The sequence below is a fragment of the Sarcophilus harrisii genome, chromosome 3 (assembly GCF_902635505.1).
Source record: "Sarcophilus harrisii chromosome 3, mSarHar1.11, whole genome shotgun sequence".
In the NCBI taxonomy this organism is placed as follows: Eukaryota; Metazoa; Chordata; class Mammalia; order Dasyuromorphia; family Dasyuridae; genus Sarcophilus; species Sarcophilus harrisii.
Window position 1 is genome coordinate 56838168 of NC_045428.1, and position 19837 is coordinate 56858004.

Below are 19837 nucleotides of genomic sequence, written 5' to 3' on the forward strand. Positions count from 1 at the left end.
AGTCATTGATACCTGCCAGAATAGGATCCTTTCTTATTCCTCCACCCCACTTTTAATTATTAAATATTTTTCTCCAGATGTGAGAATGAGCAATATGAGGATTCTTTAAAAATGCATTTAACCAAACTGATAACAAAACAATGGAACTAGCATCTTGATGGCTGATCCCAGGAAATTTAGTTGTGCTTTTCTTAAAACTTAATCAGAGAATTTAAGACCTGAAAGGACTTCCCTGGCCAATCTAGTTCAACCAGTATCTAAAAGGGATCACCAATATAATATGGCTGATAAATTGTCTGCTTAAAGAATTCCAGAGAGGGGACCCACTAACTTCCAAGACATTCCATTGCATGGTTCAAATGATTTGTTTTGTTTTCCTGCCATTAAACCCAAATTTGATTTGTGACTTTCTAATTGTTCTAATTGTATCTTCTGGCAACAAATAAAACAAGTTCAATTCCTCTTTTATGTGACATCATTTCAAAGACTTGTAAATACACACAGACACAGACACGCACCCATGAGTCTTCTCTAATATAAACATAACTACTTTCTTCAATCAATCTTCATGTAATATGAGCTTACTATGATATCCTCCATATAATGTTTATTTATAAATAAATGCTTGTTTGTTGAACTTCACCATGTTAGGTGGCCTCTTCTAGACACTCTCCACATTATTAATGTCCTTTTTCAACCAAGTCACTCAAAACTGAACATAATCATGCAGAGGGTGCATGTATTTCTGGAAATTATGTCTCTTAATACAGCCCAAGTTTGTATTAGATTTGGAGGAGGTGCTACATTACATTGTTGATTCATACTAAGCATGCATTCCACTAAAGCCTCAAGATCTTTTTTGGTTTTGTTTAGTTTTTTTCTGACAAACTACCTCTTTTTGTTTGTTTGTTTTGTTTTTATTTGTTTGGTTTTTTTTTTGACAAGGCAATTGGGGTCAAGTGACTTGTCCAGGGTCACATAGCTAATAAAGTATTAAGTGTCTGAGGCTGGATTTGAATTCAGGTCCTCGTGACTCCAGGGATGATGATCTATCCACTGCTCCATCTAGCTGCCCCTAGACTAACTACTACTTAAATTTTTTCATTCTGTATGATTTTTTTTAAATCTGTCAAACTACATTTATTCATACTCGATTTCATCTTATTAGTTTCAGTTCAATGTGCTAGTCTTAAGATCTTTTTGGATCCAGTGTGGTAGCTATTCCTTGAAACTTTATCTCATCTGCATATTTGATTAGTATGCCAAATAGATTTATCTAAATCATTAATAAAAATATTTAATTGAAAAAGGACAAGTACTGATCCCTGGCCTTTTTTACTTAGGACCTCATAACAAGTTGGCATCAAACCAAATCTTTTACATCTAATCTTTGAAACAAACCATTTTTCCAGTTCTTAAAAGATCTAACTGTGTTATTGTCTTTTCCATATCTCTTCATCTTCTCCAAAACAATAGTAAGAAACACTTTAACAATAGGCTCTACTAAAGTCTTTGTAAACTACATTTACATTTTCCTGTTCTACTACTTCAATAATTCTGACAAAATTAGAAATAATATTCTCTGACATGCTCTGTCCTTGATGAAGTTGTGTTCACTCCTTGTAATCTCTGCTTCCTTTTCTGGATGTTTATTAGGCAACTCTGATAATTTGGAATTTTCCTAGGAATCATACAAACCAGCTTTGTAACATGCTGCTATTGGCTGACAGCCTAAACAACCACTGGAAATAGAGAAAAATTTGACCTACTTAAACCAAAAACTACATACTCTGATGAATTTCTGAGTCTGGTTTATATAAAATTATTTGGATTGCTTGGTTGTCTGTCTTATGGATAGATAGCTAGAAATAGATAAATAGACATACAAATAGAAATGTAGATAAACTCATGTAATTTGAAATAAGAGACAGTATGTCATAATTCATAAAAGATTAATCTTAGAGTATCAAAGACCTGATTTCATTGCTTACCTTTGACACTGAAGGATGCAGTATAGAGTCCAAGCTCTTGAGTTAAAGTCTAGGATTCATATCCCACCTTTGACATTTAATGCAAGGATATAGGCAGGTCACGTGGATCTCAGGTTCCTCATCTGTAAAACTAGGAGATTTGACTTCATGGTCTTTGAGGTCTTATCTAAGTCTAGATATATGACCCTATACATGAAGCCATGGCAAGACACCTAAATTCTCAGGGCTCCAAGGCAATTCTCTAAGCATGTAAGTTATCAATAAGTTATAACATGCATATCTTTATCAGTGGAGAGAGTTTCCAAATCAACCTCTACCAATAAAAAATAGCTCCCAGAGAATAAAATTCATATTTAAGGTAGAAAAACATACTGCCTTGACTTTTTCCTAGTCACCTCTTTCAGTATCATTTTAGGCTCTCATTCCTGAAAATGAGATAAACTAAAATATACTATAAATTATTTGTGGTCTTCTTTGTTCTGTGACAGAAGCCCCCCTCCTTTGTCATGAATAATCAAGAGCTGACAGATTTGTTCCTGTGTTTCAATGATAATTCATTATTATTCTCATCATTTGCTTACTCTGGTCTATTTTCTTGTTTTTAGGGCAGACAAAATAAGCAAAACACAGATCATCCCTGGAAGCCTGGATATTACAGTTGAAAGTGTACCTTTGGAGCATCCAAGTATGATAAGTCATCTTCATTGATTGTAGCCTTTTAAAAATTAATTCTGATTTTTGGGGGGGAAATAAAAGCAGATATTTGGAGTGGCAGGTCAAAATTAAAGTCATCTTTATGCTGACCTCACTGTACATTTTCTTTCTTCCTCCACCAAGAACGATTATAAACATATAGAGCAAAGACCATAACTAAGTACATACTTTGGCTATATCCTGGCCACCCATATGAGCACAACTAGTTAATAGTGAGTGAAACCAGACTGCTCTCATTACAAACAAGGGGAATTCTCTATCTCATAGCATAGCCAAAAGTCCCATTGGTTTGCATAGATTTTTATTTTTAATAGAGCATGGTACATCTATATAACCTTATTAAAGTTATATGGTATGGTTGATAGAAGGCTTTGGAATTAGGAAAACCTGGGTTTGAGTCTTGTCTCGCCAGATACTACTTGTGTAATTCTAGGCAAGCACTTAAGCTCTCCTTGACTCAACAATTCCATGAGTCTAAGTTGTAGATGGTTGCTGGTCTACATTCAGAGAAAGGAATGTCCAAACCAGGAACTCCTATTCTAATGAATCATAGTTCCAAGCCCTCCAATAGACTATAGCACCCTTCCTCACTCCCCCCAAAAAGAAACTGATTAAGCTGATAAGTAAGGCATTGGGCATTTATGAAAAAAATGAAATTAAATAAAGCTATTTCTTGCTTCTATTCATAACTATAAGAGCTTTCTCATTACTATAAAAGTATTTCTTAACAGTCTTCATTCTCCTTTATCATTAGAGGCACCTAAGTAATAGAGTGGATAGATAGAGTGCTAGACCTTGAATCAGGAAGCTTGAGTTTAAATCTGGTCTAATATTCCTACTAGGTATGTGATCCTAGCCAAGTCAATTGATGGCTCTCTGCTCCAGTTTTCTGTAAAATAATAACACCTATTTCCTACGGTTGTTTGTGAAGATCAAATGAGATAATATTTGTTCACAAAACATTGAGTATTATATAAATGCTAGCTATTAGTATCCTAACTGATGTGTTATGAATCTGGAAAACATTATATAAGATCTTCATTACTTTTAACTACGCTCATTTTGACCCTGGATTTTTGCCATGCATTTATTTTGGCATGAAACATTGTAGGGAATCTAATCCAAGTCATCTAATCTTAACTATTTTAGTATTGATTGTTATAAAAGAGACAGAGATAAAAACACACTGAGAGGCAGACAGACAGGCGTAGAAAAAGAAAGAGAAAAAAGAGGAGAAAAGGAGAGACAGAGAGAGAAACACAGAGAGAGAGAGCAACAACAACGAGAAGGAGGAAAAGGATGAGGAGAAGGAGGAAGAGGGGGAAGGAAGAGGAGGAGGAGAGGGAGAAAGAGGAAAGGAGAGGGGGAAGCATGAACTAGGCTATTTCCTTTGTTCAGGGAATGAGACTTTTATCTGTTGTTCAGCACAGGAAGAAAAAAACAAAACAAATCACATTAAGATACTAATAGCTTTAGTTAAAAGAAATGACTGAAATATTCCTTTTGGAAAGAAATGAGATTGAAGAGAAGTAGGAACTCTATTCTTTATCATTAAAAATACTTTACAATTGACTAATTCCAATTCCATTTACCAGATAACACATGCAGAATTTAGTGGCAAGGTTGGGATATGAAAGCAGGGGTCTTTGGATATGAAAAAAAAAGGTAGCTTGCTTCTTTGAAACATCCTCTGCCACCTCCTTAGAGCGGTAAACTTTGGTAACAATTACTAAGGACTCTAAGAGGCAGGGTTGAAGAGGGAATTAATTCCAAAAATGGAAGACAATTGTTCATATAAATCAACAAAGGTAGAAGATTAAATATCTTAGGGGATCCCACAATTTAGGGGTTTACATGGATATATATATATATATATATATATATATATATATATACACACACACACACACACACACACACACACACACATACACTTTCTGAGTTGAGAGGCTGCACTGAAATCCTTTCAATAAAGTTGATCCAAAAATAATAAACACTTAACTTATAATTTTATGTTCTCTCCTTTTAAAGACTGTGTGACTTCATCCTTTATCCCCATCAAGCCTTTTGATGTGATGGTTCAACAAGAGCCAACAGTAGAAGTGGAAGAATTTGTTTATGACTCAACCAAGTGTTCCCGGCCTTATCGGGTATATAAAAACCAAATTTATGTCTATCCAAAGCACCTCAAGTATGATGGGCAGAAATGTTTCAACAAGGTAGGCCTTCCCTTTCTCCGAACACTTCAAACTTTTTGCCCTTCATGACACTTACTTCAGAGGGAACATGTCTGGAAAGTGAAATTACAGCGTGCTGAATGCCAAGAGCTCAGAATAGAAAGCTATTTCAGGAAAAAAGATTACTTTTGAACTACAGTGGGATTCCCTTTGGTATTATAAAGGGGAATGCAATTTTGTGACTTATGCTAACAATCTTTTCTGAAGTTCATCCTAAAAAATTCCTTTTGGCCACATTTTTATTGTAGCCTTTAAATGTGCTCCCAGAAAAAAAGATATGTCTAAATCCTATTGTGTTTGGACTTTTGTCTTGTATAATGAGTATAACGCTTTTTTCAAAAACTCCCAGAATCTTCTCCTTTGCTTCTCAACCCCATGAGAAAGGTCATGCAAAACATGTTCTTTGGTGTGAATAGGGGCTACTTATTTCAAACACTTGAATTTTTTTGGTGATGTTACTGAATAACAAATTATAACTTCTCTTTCCCCTTGCTATTTCAGGCACGAAACATAACTGTGTGCATTGAATTCAGAAATTCAGATGAAGAAGGTGCCAAGCCTGTGAAGGTGAGCCAAGACACCAAAGAGTCACAGAATAAAAAGAAAATGGGAAAGGAATAGCATACTTTTCTCAAATCAAAGAGGAATATTTTATTTGAATTTAGTTGAAAAGAGAACAATTTAATACATTTGCTCTGATTTCCTGAAATGAACTTTTTAAAAAATAGCAATCATTAGCTGAAGTCATTGGAAATGTCAGCCTCAAGGTACTGCTTGACTTGGAATAATTTAAAAGGAAAATTTCCTTGTTTCAAATGAATGTGAAGAGCTTCCCCCTTGAGAAGTAGTTGTCCTTTACCGGAAAAAGCCCAGCTCTCATCTCCTGTGTGTTTGATTTAAAATATCACTCGGTGAGCCAAATTTCCAAAGCTTTGTGTAATGCAACTGCCCCTACTACAGTCTGATTACCAGCACAATAGACTATTTGGACACTTATACTGGTAGAAAGTATGGGGCCAAATGGGAACTTTAAGTTAAGTGGTTTTGAAGTTAAAATGTGAAATTATGTCCCTGATACTGTTAATACAATTTTAAAGGATCAATAAAAATGTATATGGTACATAGAATTCTGTTATATTATCCTAAATAATTATTGAAGTACAGTTAACCAAATATGTCTTTTCAAGATTTCATTTGTATATATTTTCCATATTATAAGATTACAAAAATGTGGAAAGGAAAATTGGGGAGGGAGGGAATTTTCTATGTAAACAGCCTTCAGGAAACCTGGAAATATTCAATTGTCGGCATGAATTTAAATGAGGGAAAAGCATCAGCGCAGATATGGGGTGAAGAGGGAGTTGTCATTGTTATATCCTAAATTCATTATGAAATTCAATTTGACAAATCTTTTTAATGTCTCTTATTTATAAGACATTGAACTATTCATGGACATAGAATGACAAAAACAAAAACTCCTTAAGGACTTTACATTCTATTGAGAGTGGAAATGGAATAGGATATAATATGTAGACAAATAAAAAAAATACAAAATATTCAAAGGAATACAAATTAATTTCAAGAGGCAGAAAATACTAGTAGCAGGAGAAGTTAAGAAAAGCTTTGGTAGAAGATAGCGTCTGAGTTATACTTTAAAGGAAGACAGGGATTTCATGAGGCAGAAATGAAGCTTGAGTATATTCTGGACATCGGTGCCCACCTGTATGTACTGGGCCCTAAATAGTGATATTTAAATAGGTTTTAGAATTATCCAAAGTAACGATATACTGCTGTGTGTGGTAATGAGTTGATAGTAATGTCAATAGCTTGTGATTACATAGCACGTTATGGTTACAAAATGCTTTCCTATCCTACATAATCAAACAATCAACAATCATGTATTAATTGTCTATCATTTGCTCTGATGTGCTATGTGCAGGAGTAAAAAATTCAAAGAGTGAGACACTCTCTGCTGTCCAAGGTAGTGAATCTTTTCATCATGTGGAGAGAGTAGCCAAGTGATATCTGTTTTATAGATTAAGAAAATAAAGCTCAGAAAAGTTATATGATTTGTTCAAGTTTATACAGTTAATCAAAGGATAAAGCCAAGTCTTAAATCCATGTTGCTGTGAGAAGTAAAGAAATCAGAAGAACAGAAAAATATAAACCACTAGTATTAAAAAAAAAAACTTTAATTAATGGAGAAAAGTTAAAAAATGAATTGTAGTCCAAAGTCAAATTGGGAGATTTTTCATCTAGAGGAGATTGAAATAATGGTAGGCTTGTTTATAGTCCAGTGTGATAGTAAAAATTAGTTAATTAAGCAATAGGAAAGGAGGGTTAGACATTACCTAAATATGACTTACAGCAATGAAATTAAGGTGAGTAGAAGCTGCCAACCTAGTCATCCCTCAAAAAAACTAAGAATTCTGGACTTTGAATCAGGTGAGACCTAGTTGAAACTACTCCCTCTTATTTTTAGCAGTTTTATGATCAAAGGCAAATAATTTTATTCTTTTAGGCTAAAGTGGCACTGATATCTGTAGTATCACATGGTTGAGAGGATCAAGTAAAAAAAATGCATGTAAATCACCTTGTGTATCTTAAAGTATATAGAAATGTCAATTATCATGATTATTATGGAATTAAAATTGATCTTTGTGCTTGTTAAACATATCTTTTTTTAAATAGTGTATTTATGGAAAACCAGGAGGGCCACTGTTCACTACATCAGCATATACAACAGTACTGCATCATTCCCAGAATCCCGACTTTTCTGATGAGGTGAGTCCATTTTTTTCATGATCCTAGATGTCAATCAGACTGGGAGATATGTTTTTAAAAAACATTATTTCTTGATTCCAAAAAAAAAGAAAACATATAACAGTGCATGTCAGTGAGCCTCTGACAGAAGTCAATTTTTACAAGGATTTTCATCTTCACTAAAATTTTCCCTGCATCCAGTATTTTTGAAATTGTATTTCTAATTCTTTTATATAAATCCTCACTTTAGTAGCCAATTAACCCCCAGTTGTTACTTCATTAGAAGTTCATAGAAAACCAGTGCTCCTAAACAATCACAAAAAATCTCAACAACTTTACATGGGTGAATAACTGTCCTTTCATATACCTAGCATTGTTGGAACTCAAGGAATGGGAAGGGAATGGGAGAAAAGTGAAAACTGATCTCACTGGAGCAGGAATGGCATCATTTATTAAATTTCTGTGATCAAAGAAGGTCATTCCTATCTACATACAGCTAGAGTATCCCACCATCCATTCATAAGTCATAGAAACAAAAGAGATACCAAGGACAACATAAATTAACTTTGATTTGGTCTATAAATCCCCTTTCTTTAATATGCTGCTAATAATAAAACTCTGAATTTTAATACTATCATATTATCATACTGCCATGTAATTTGATTTTTTAAATATAGAATCCAAATTTGCTTGTTATCCTTGAGCAGAAGCTATGCTAACTAATCTCCTCTGTATCATTCCAATTTTAGTGTGTGTGCTGCCAAAACAATTACTGCACTAAATTTTGAGAAAACTAGAAGTCATGTACCAAAGTCCAAGTTTAACTATTTGGAATGCTAGGACTTTGGTCACATGCAAAATGGATGCAGTCATCTCCTGAATGTTTGACTTAAAATCTCAGTGAGCCAAATTGAGAATCAAGAAGACATGATTTCATATTCATGATACTAGCCATATGATCCTGCTCAAGTCACTTTTCTCAGTGCCTCACACAACTCCCTAGGACTTACCTGGATAAAATTACAGGAGCAAGCTATGCTAATGAATAGCATTGTAAATACATACATACATACATACATAAATGAATGAATGGATGGATGAATAAATAAATAAATAAGCAAATAAATAAATAAGTGAGTGAATGAATGAATAAATAAATAAATAAATAAAGCTTAGATGAATGAAGGACTTCATAGAATCAGTCCCCTTCTTGGAAGATCTTCAAGCAAAGGCTAGATAATCATTTGTTGGGTTTTGTTACTCAGGTATTCCTTTGTATGCTATGATTCCATCCAACTCAAATTCTGTAAATATCTAATATAAATATCTAATTTATTCATTAAGAGGTATTTGCAAATAATGTTTATAGTCTGTTAAATATAAGAAAATTTGCAGAGTATCCTAGGACAAATCTCCTAATTTAAAGTTCCCATGATCCTCTTCTTTCCAAAATTAAGCAATATTTTTCTTTCCAATAGTGCACACAATCAGAAAATGTGTTTAACATGTTTTTTGAGATTTTATTCTGGCTTAAATACAATGTACCCAGATACAGAATACTGATATAAAATAACTTATTTTTAATTACTATATTAATTTGGTTCATATATTTTATGTCATAGTTGAGGATAGTGTAAAAACACTTGGTAATCAGTTTTGAGTTGGGATTTTTTTGGTTCTATTCTGTTTTGTTTTGCTTTTTAGTTACCCTTGAATCTCTGTGAACCAGATCTGATACCTTCATAAGATCTAATATTTGCTTTCCGGAGTTTTAGCACATTATTCTTTTAAGTGACCAATTATAATCTAAACTACCTAATCAATGAATGTCTCTTAAGAAGCCCTTGAATTATACCATAGTATGGGGTTACAAATTTTCTATATGTTTATTTATTATAAACTTTACCCTTAGTCAAAATTCTTTCACTTGATTTTGTAATGTTATCATATTATCATGCTGCTAGAGAATTTGCATTTTCATAAAATGAAACTTGTTCAACCATTTCATTAATATTTTTGTTGTTGTTCAGTCATTTTTTCTGCCATGTCCAACTCTTTGTGATTCCATTTAGGCTTATCTTGGTATAGACACTAAAGTAACTTCCTTCTCCCATTCATTTCCCAGATGAGGAAACTGAGGCAAACAGGGTTAAGTGACGTGGCCAGAGTCACACAGCTAGTGTCTGAGATTAGATTAGAACTCAGCCACTTTTGGCGCCACCTCGTGATTGGTAGGGAACTCTTACATGAGGAAAATCCTACAAATACAGATCAGCATGTTTTCAGTAAATAGGAATTTTAGGTAGAAAAAATTTATCCAGGTTTTCACAGTCAAAATGTATCAGAGGCACCATGATAAAGTGAATAGGGGCGTGGGCTTAGAGTCAAAAAGAACAAAAAGAAGAGGAAGAATGAAGATACATGTATACATATATCTGTATGTATGTGTATAGATATATAGATATAGATATATCATTACATATTAGGGCACTGCACTAAGTAATTTACAGTTATTGGTTCATTGGATCCTTACAACAACTCTGGAAGGTAAGCACTATTATTATCCTCATTTTACAAATGAGCAAACTGAGGCAAACAGAAACTAAGTGCCTTTCCCACAAGGAAATATAGAAATTTGAAAAAATTCCCTACTATATCAAGGCCAGTGTTCTATCCATTGTGCCATGTACCTACTCAGTCTATAAGTTACAGAGAATTGCTGACCTTCTCTTGGGTAGGAATTTCTTCTCCCTTATACCTGAAATAACTAACATTCATGGAACACCTACTCTGTGTCGAGAGTTTTATAATTACTTCATTTCATGCTCAACACCATTGGGAAGTACTGTTATTATCCCCATTTTACAACTGAAGCAAACACAAGTGAAGTGACTTGCCTAGTGTCACACAATAAATGTCTGGAGTTGGATTTGAATTCAGGTTTTTCTTACTCCAGGCCTAATTTTCTATTTACTCTTCCCCCTACCTTCCCATGAAATGGTAGCTTAGGTCTCTATCCTAACCTAAGCATGAATTTTAGCTCTTATTAAGCTACAATTGAAATTTTATTTCTCTTAACTTATTCTTTGATATAACTTAATTCTTAAATTCTAAGTACATCTTTACATTGCAGGTTAAAATTGAGCTGCCCACACAACTCCATGAGAAACATCATCTTTTGTTTTCATTTTATCACATCACATGTGACATCAATGCAAAGTCTAATGCCAAAAAGAAGGAGGCTCTGGAAACACCAGGTACTGAGCAAAGGTCTACATAGAGACACAAGTCCATGTTGTTTGCTTGAATTAAAATGTTCTTTAAATGACGAGTTTGTTGAATTATTCTATTTGAAATTCAACTATTTAGAAGCTATATATGTGTCTTTTTAAGCTGTTTTCCTTTTTAACAAATATGTATAGTCAAGCAAAACAAATTCCTACATTGACTATATATAATAAAATAAATATTTCTCTACATACATTTTTAATCTCTCTCTCTCTCTTTCTCTCTCTGTCCTGCTCACTCTCGCTCTCTCATTCTCTCTTTCAAGAGATGACCTACATCTTTCTATGTATCTGTCTACATCTTTGACTATTTATCATAAAGTTTCTTGGTCAAAATTTTTTTCTATGTCTATTTTCTTGAACAGTTGGCTACGCTTGGCTTCCTTTGATGAAAGGTGATCAGCTAACATCTAAAGAATATAATATCCCAATAGCAACCATTCTGCCTCCTAATTACTTAAGCCTTCAAGATTCTGCAACTGGAAAGGTATTCTATAGGCTAATGATATTCAAGGAATCAACAGTTCTGTTGTTCAGAGTTGGTTTGTTGACATTAGAAATATCCTTATTAAGAAAGTATTTTTCATTATGTCATTGGCCAGTTTCCCAATGTATTGTGCAATGTACTCCTCCTGCTAATTCGTAACTCAACATTAACAAATCTTGAAAACAAATTCTATTGAAAAATGAAATAATCTACATTGTGAAAAAGTATAACTATGGCAATAACATCAACAAACTTTGTGTTGCAGCACAGTGGGAGTGACTTTAAATGGGTGGATGGTGGGAAACCACTTTTCAAAGTAACAACATTTGTTGTATCAACAGTGAATACTCAGGTGAGTTCATTCTCTGTAGTTCTGTTACCTCCATTGATATTTATAATGTTAAGGAAGTTTCAGAAATTCTCAGTAACAGTAAAATTACCTGAGAATAAAAATAATACTTTTTAATGAACCCTTGTTCTGCCTTTTTTGCAGAATGATCTAAATGAAAGTCTCCCTTTTTACTCAGGTATTATGTAGTTTATGATGAAAATTCATTCTTTCAAAGAGAAGCCTTTTCCTCTCAGATTATATATTTGAGACAAAAATTCCACCCCTAAATCCCATTCAAGGCTCCCTCTCTATAGTGAATTACATCTATAATGGAGAACAATATAGTATTGAATTGTCCATTCTCTCTCATGCATTTTACACAATGATCCCTTCACCTTTTCTAATCCTTCTTGCCCATGATGATAGCTTTTATACCACTTAATTCATACAAGTTATCATGGGTAATAGTCTATAGCTAGTGTACATTTACCATTTGTCTTTCCATTGCCTGTAATAAGTATTGGTTGATTGATTAGCTAATCCATTGAGTTAATCCACCAGGACAAATATCTCACAACTCCCAATAAGCAGCATTTTTATACCTCTAGCCTGCCAATGATTCATAAAATATTTTTAAAACCTTAATTAGTAAATTGTTCCTATATCATTAGTCATGTATCTACATGAAATTAACATAGATTCATCAGTTGTCTAGATTCTGTGCATGTATTTTTGTCAAACTATTTCAAAACATTTCCAACATATGCCATCAATGCCAATAGAATTATTGGCATTTTGATCTAGGTATCCAGATGTTTATCACAAATGTGTTTCTGCTAGTATAAGAAGCCACCATTTAAAAACAGTGGTATATGTAGTACTTCCACAGGGAGAATGTGGGTACTTTGTGCAGAAAAAATGATAGCAAGTTTTCGTCATCCTTAAAGTTTAGAAATATAGTCTGAATATTACTAACTTCTCTTTATAATCTATTAAAAATTTTTCATCCTTGAATTTATCTATTTTCTTCCTTTTTTATTTTCATCCTAAATATCTTTTCAAGGTAATAGTGAGTTTCAGAATATAGAACTAATATTCCAATTATTATTATCGTATATAGGAATTGGAAGCTCATTCTATCTCAGTTCAGTACATTAAATCCTAGAACTTCCAATAATGAGGCCAATATCTTTTTTGTTATTTTAGGATCCATATGTGAATGCATTTTTTCAGCAGTGCCAAAAAAGAGAAAAAGATATGTCTCAGCCTCCTACCTCAAATTTTGCGCTCTCTTGTAAGGTGAGTCAAGTTAGAATCACCTGGAATACTGAAATAAATAAGATTAGCCTGTCCTTTCCTTTTTTAGTGTTGGACTAAGGAAAACAAAAGAGAATTCGTGCAAAAATTGGAAAAATACGCCAGGAAAATTGGGAAAAATAAGTCTAGGATAGAGAGACAAGTACTTACTTTGCTACAGGACATTGACTTTGGAGAGTGCAGTTGGCTTGTATTTCCAGTCTGCCATCTTCTTACTTTCCCAAAAATGTTTCTTCAATACTGTTCCTGAATAGTTCCTAGCTGGGGAAGAAGGGAGGGAAGAATACACGTTAACCATCTCCAAATCCTGCTTGAAAGAAAATCAAACTTCAAATTGTTTAAACAATCAGCAAAAAAATTAGTTGAGAATTTGTCCCTAGACTCATGGGATACTTTGGGGTCTGAAATAATCAGTCATATCTATTACCATATTCTAAATAGTTTTGAAAAATGATAACCATGTTTTGTTTTAAAACTGATCAATGTCATTTCTCATGATTTATACTACCTGCTATAGAATTTGCTGAATGTAGAGAAGATTCATGCAATCATGAGTTTTCTTCCCATAATCTTGAATCAACTCTTCAAGGTTCTGGTTCAGAATGAAGAAGATGACATCACTACCACTGTTACCAGGTATTCATAATGTATTCATGTAAGAAAAATAGTATAAGTAATGATATCTAGAAAATTTCAGAGTAGCATATGCATATGATATTCTACCAAATATTTATGGAATATTTAAAGTTCTCCTAGATTTGCCATGTCCTAAGTATATAGAATTATCACCATGATTATTACAGAAATGGTATCCTTATCACTTATCCGTAGTAGCTTCTTTCCCTCATTATTTTCTTTGTTATACTATCACCTGTTCAATCCCCTAGCTTTATGGTCTAAATAAAGCTTTAATCCTGAAATTATAAATTTCCTTTTAGAATAAGAAATTGTATTAGCATCCTGAAAAAAATAAATGTTTACACTAAAATATTTTCCTGGTATTGGGAAGCTAAAATTTCCAATATAGCAGTGATCCTCTGGACAGTTATGCCCACTTTAGGCAGGGAATATCTGAGGTACAGGTCTATAAAAAGATATACCAGATGTCATATGCTCACACATTTGTAATATTAAAATGGGAATCTAGGGCCATAACAAGGATAGAGAAACAAGTACTTACTTTGCTATAGGACATTGACTTTGGAGAGTGCAGTTGGCTTATGTTTCCAATTTGCCATCTTCTGACTTGCCCAAAGACTTAGTCATGCTGTATAACTGATACCATGACCTATGATCATATCAGCCCTAATCTAGGGTCTCCTTTTTTTAATGTACCTGACCCAAGAACACAACTCAACAAACATATCATCATTATCATCATCATCATCTCCTTAATCAAACAGCTTTGTTTAAGTTGAACTGTGTGTTGATTGTTTGACATCAGGATATCATATAAGAGAAAAGTTGGGTTCAAAGCCTATTAAAACATGCTGCTGTGCAACCCTGGGTAAATCACTTATCCTATCAGTGCCTACACTCAATTCTCTAAGATTCTCAGTTGCAGAGTGGGTACAGATCAGCTTTGGTAGATTTCTCAAACTTATTACAGTAACAACACAGATCTGCTCAAAATAAAAACCAAATCAGACAAATGAAAACTCTTAGTCATCTTTTCTCCCTTCATATTGCTCAGTCTTCCTACCGATTTTCATACTTCTGTTTCTTTTTTTTCTTTTTATTTCTTTTTTTTTTTTTTTTTTGGCTGAGGAAAATGGGGTTAAGTGACTTGCCCAGGGTCACACAGCTAGGAAGTGTTAAGTGTCTGAGGCCACATTTGAACTCAGTCCTCCTGACTTCAGGGCTGATGCTCTATCTACTGCACCACCTAGCTGCCCCCCGTAGTTCTGTGTCTTAAATCAATATCCTTTCTATTACATAGAGTGTTTAAGAATTGGAGAAAAGGAAGCACATCTAGGAGAACAGGTAATGACTTGAAAATTTGGACAATACTGATGGAATGCCAGCATCCCATTGGCCAAGTTCCTTGAAATATTCTTAGCAAACTAGCCCCTCAGTCCTTCCATCAAAGATGATAGTATTTTTCACATTCACCTCATAGGCCAGAGAACTCTATCTTGAGTCCAGAGAGCAACAACATCATGTTTGCTCCCAGGATTAAGAAGTTATAAATGGCTAAAAGGAGAAAAGAAAGAATAAATATCATATTTTCCATTTGGCAGCCATTTGTACCTTCATTATTGAGTATTTGCTATGAAGAAGACACTGAGTTGGGCACTATTGGCTTGACTCTACCAATGTTGGTTTAAAACTGTCTTGTTCTACCTACCAGAGAGATAAATAACTTTGATTTTTCAGAGTTCTAACTGATATTGTGAGTAAATGCCATGAGGAGCAACTAGACCACTCCGTCAAATCTTATATAAAGGTATGAAAATCCCCTAGTTCTTTGTCTTGTGTCTTTATATGACATGTAGTTTGTATTCTTTCCTTCAGTATTTAGCATGTGTTCTCCTTTCAACAGGTCAGTCCCTGACCTTACGGGCCTCAATAAAACATTCACCTTTTTTTTTTTGAGTTCCATCTCTTTGTATTGACTAGCTAAGTGTACAAGCTTTATACGTGTAAATATACATTCATATGGGGGAGGGAGAGAAATTAAGTTTTTTTTCTTTATAAGCTAAAATCAACAATTTTAGTGTAAAATTGAAAAGAAATGTGTGTGGGTTTGCTGAATGCTGTATGTTCTTTAATATTTTCTTAGCTCTTTTTTATTGTTTTCTCAGGCATTTTTTTTCATTTCCCCAGTAACTGTATATTTGTACCTGCTTCTGGTATGTTAAAAACTTTATCTTCTGGCATGAGTCATCTGCCCATCCCATTGTGTGCATTGCTTTTTCCAATATCCTTCTTTCAATCTTCACTCAGGGATCTATAGTTTCCATTGCCCAGTTGGCCTCTTTTCCTGCCAGTGAACTTGGGATGATGTTTTGCAAGGTCATAGAAATATCACATCCAACTGCACCTCAATGAGGAGAAATAATAGGCATTTTGAAGGAGAAATGGGCTTTTCCCCAAATTTATATACATATATGCCCACACAGCCCCAAGTTGTTGTGTTCACATAAAAACCTAAATGGAAAAGGGCATTGAGTTCAATGAAACTATACTTTTAGGATATTCAGAGAGATTAGGAGTAGAACTCCATGGCCTTTTTAAGAAAAAAATTAGCTTAAATGTGCTTTTATCAGTACAAGAGTCCATTATAGAACCACCATCCATCAGTGCAAATTGTAACTCAATTTTAACTTATCCTCTTGGAGAGTGTCTATAATACTAACAGGTTCTGTGACTTGCCCAGAGTCACACAGCCAACTTGTCAGAGTCTGAATCAGACTGGCTGAATTCTCTAGGTCTCTTTAGAGTAGAAACATGATGTGGTAGACCAGCAAGTTCTTCTTTCAAGGTAATGGCAGGAAGGCTATTTAAGGTCAGAGAAATAGCAAAATTTTTTGATTTATAGATAAAGGTTTTGAAAAGACAGTTTTCCTTTTCTTTAACCCACCCAGCCCTTTCCCAGATTTCTACAAAGTTGCAGCTTCCCTTTATCTTCTTCAAATGCAGTGAAAGAAAAATTAAATATGGAACCAACTAAAAATTTGATTTAGTTCCTCTGGTGATAGTAATGAAGTTCTAGGATCTCACAGACTACAATTTTTATATTTATCTTTGAAGGTCTGAGAGAGCAAAAGTGAGACTTCTGAATCCAGTCCAATTTATTCTCAGAATAGGAATATTGATTTTGTTTTTGTCCTCACATAGCTGAAATCCCCAAATTCCTCATATAAAGTTTTTAATTTACGTCAAGTCAAGATTTTTTAAAGCACTTAAAGACATCTAAAATAAGTATAATCAATTTGGATTCCATTACAGAAAAGTCACCATACTGGGAATTATGGAACCTTGGTTCTAGTTTTAACCCTACCACTAATAATTATACAACTTTGAACAAGTCACTTATATTTTTTAAGCCTCATATCTCTCATATGAGAAATTAGACTCGGTGATCTTTGCGTTTTTCCAGCTTAAACAGTCTGATTCTGTGGCTAAAATCCTCAATTGGAGAAGAATCAATAATTTCCCCTATTATTTCATTCTGATGGGGAACTGGGGCTGAAATTTTCTCTAATTTTATCATTCCCTTCCTAACAACCAGGAATATTGTGAGAAAATGAGAAATTATCTGTTAAGTGCTTCAAATTCTTCAAAACAAATGCCAATAAACTTCTGCATAGTTTAATAATTATTCAGATAAAATAAACACCATTTCAAGTTCAGTGATGCCAAATGCTGCTAATTCACTTCATCTACAATAGCCAGAAGTACTGTAGAGACAATGGATTTAATTCAATTCCAAGCTGCAAGGCAGTATAATGCATTGCCATGTTCAAGTTCTAATTCAAAGAAGAAAATTTTTCAGAGCTCAGAGCTAAATAACTGTGCATGTATAAGATAGATTAAGTTGGACTCTACCTTGTTTGAGTGATATTACATGATTTTTTAAAAGAACTTTTCCTCAATTCCATATAATTTTATAAGTCTGTTAGCTCTTCCATTATACTCTGTAATGAGTTTTGGATGAGTCAAGCCTTATTAGGATCACATATGGTCTGATAATGTTGAAATTCCACATTTGGAAACAGTTATCTTCTTTTGCACTTCTGTTGCCCTCATTAAAGTCTGTTTTCTGTCTGCATATTGGATAACACCCTGTCTGTCATGACTATATTGAAGTTGAAAAATGAATTTTGCCATCTCTTGAGTACTAATTCATAAGCAACATGGTGGTAACACAATAACTAATTATCAGAATATCTAAATTGGTTTTTAGTGCACAGATTGATATGTTTCAATACAAGAGAGAAAGAAAAGGCTATTCTTTGCACCTGGTAGTAAGTTACAGGCAAACTCTTATAATGAAAAATACATATTATCTGAATTCACATATTAATAATAGTAGTAATGGTCGCCAGCATTTTTATAATGCTTTAAGGTCTACTAAGCAACTGTATGTTTATTATCTCATATGAATCTCTCAACAATATAGGGAGATGAGTTCTATTAAGTGTGACCATGACACCTCTCTGATTTTACTAATGGTAGAGGTTCATGGGTGATCTATTAGAAGTTTCTAATCATGGGGCTGCTATGGACTAGACCTGTATTAGACCTTATCCTGATGGCCTTTGGCTTGGACTCTCTTCCCCACTTGGCCATTTGAGTGGGTGCTCTGCCCCTTTCAGGATGAAGAGTTGCTACCATGCCATGTGTTTCCACTGGAAGAGAGAAGGGGAAAAGGTGTTCCCCAAGTAGGTGGGTCAAATACCCTCCATGTTTCCTCATGCTTCCTTAATCATTCTGTCTGTCTATCACATCCTTGCCTTTTCAGTGTCTGTGAGGTAAGAATTAGAAGGAGCAAGGCCCCCAAATGCCACTCGCCTCCCACAAAGTAGTAATTAGTCAAAGGCATATCAGACTCCTATGTTTGGGATCTCATTAGTTTGGATGATGATATCTGCAAAGAGCAGATTATTCCAAGCGATAGATGAGAGATTAAGAACATTCTTTTCTGGAGTTTCTGTCACATCTCATTTGATCCACTTCTTGGATTTTCTCCAGTACGTATTCAAGACTACAACATACAAAGAGAGAACAGTCCATGAGGAACTGACAAAGAATATGACTGGTCTTCTGAAATCAAATGATTTAGCAACAATCAAACACATCTTGAAGGTAAACAACTTAAATATTATGTTTCATTTATTAATACCATGTGTTTTTTCATCTTTTTTTCTAGATCTAGAGTAATAACAATAAGGTATTTCCACATAGGTAATTCACTTATAGTTTCAGTCATGCATTTCATATTAGAAAGCTTTATAGGGTCAAGGTTGAATTGATGACTAAGGTGAATTTGAATACTTCTTCAAAGCACTCTTTGAAACAATGACAAAAATTATTTAAAATTGGTATTGCAGCAGAGAGGGACAATATGGAGTAATTGCTGGAGACCTTAGAATTAAGAAGACCTGAGTTGAAACTCCCCCTCTGACAAATACAGGGACTATAACTTTAAACAAATCATTTTATTTTTCAATTCCCCTAGTTACTCTCAAAGATTTTGAATTGTAGAGAAAGTACCAACCTGTGCCATAATGAGTTTCCTATACCAGTGAAATCAAAGCTCTAGCCCAAACAATTTTTCAGAAAATTATGAGTAATACATTATATAAATATAATAATGGGGGTATATAACAATGTCTATATGCTTTGTTTTTTTTTCCAATATGATTTCATCAACATGGTTATCCCCCCTAGTAATGAAAATGGCAGTTGGCAATATCTCTATTCATCATTAGTTGCTATAACCCAGAACTTAATACCTTGATAACCAGGGAGGCTAATCCTCAGGCAGCATATAATCTATCCTGAGACCTCTATTGCAAGCCTTTTCAGTTGGTTTTGGACATGATAGCATTATTGTCCCACTGGCATACCCTTTGAGAACCCCTGTTACACAGAATACCGTAATAAGTTATTAGGATGAGACTTCAGGAGCAGAATACACACATTTTAAATAAATGTCTATGAGAAAATGAATATTGGTTTTCAACAAATATTTACGAAGAACC

At 34.0% G+C, this 19837-nt stretch overlaps 1 protein-coding gene and 1 non-coding gene across 12 annotated transcripts in view; one reads left to right on the plus strand and one right to left on the minus strand.

The window, feature by feature from the left end:
• DOCK10 (dedicator of cytokinesis 10) overlaps positions 1 to 19837 on the plus strand; it is a 335847-nt gene that overhangs the window by 233566 nt on the left and 82444 nt on the right. For all 11 annotated transcript variants that reach the window (XM_031957956.1, XM_031957958.1, XM_031957952.1 and 8 more), the window contains exons 16-26: positions 2597 to 2676; positions 4737 to 4924; positions 5444 to 5509; positions 7634 to 7726; positions 10839 to 10962; positions 11358 to 11479; positions 11745 to 11831; positions 13017 to 13109; positions 13645 to 13763; positions 15504 to 15573; positions 18825 to 18938. In XM_031957956.1, coding sequence (XP_031813816.1) covers positions 2597 to 2676; positions 4737 to 4924; positions 5444 to 5509; positions 7634 to 7726; positions 10839 to 10962; positions 11358 to 11479; positions 11745 to 11831; positions 13017 to 13109; positions 13645 to 13763; positions 15504 to 15573; positions 18825 to 18938 — 1156 coding nt within the window. The remainder of the gene's footprint in view (positions 1 to 2596; positions 2677 to 4736; positions 4925 to 5443; positions 5510 to 7633; positions 7727 to 10838; positions 10963 to 11357; positions 11480 to 11744; positions 11832 to 13016; positions 13110 to 13644; positions 13764 to 15503; positions 15574 to 18824; positions 18939 to 19837) is intronic.
• On the minus strand, positions 8373 to 8474 carry LOC111720087. The gene has a single exon (XR_002769945.1). It is a non-coding gene; the product is annotated as a U6 spliceosomal RNA (small nuclear RNA).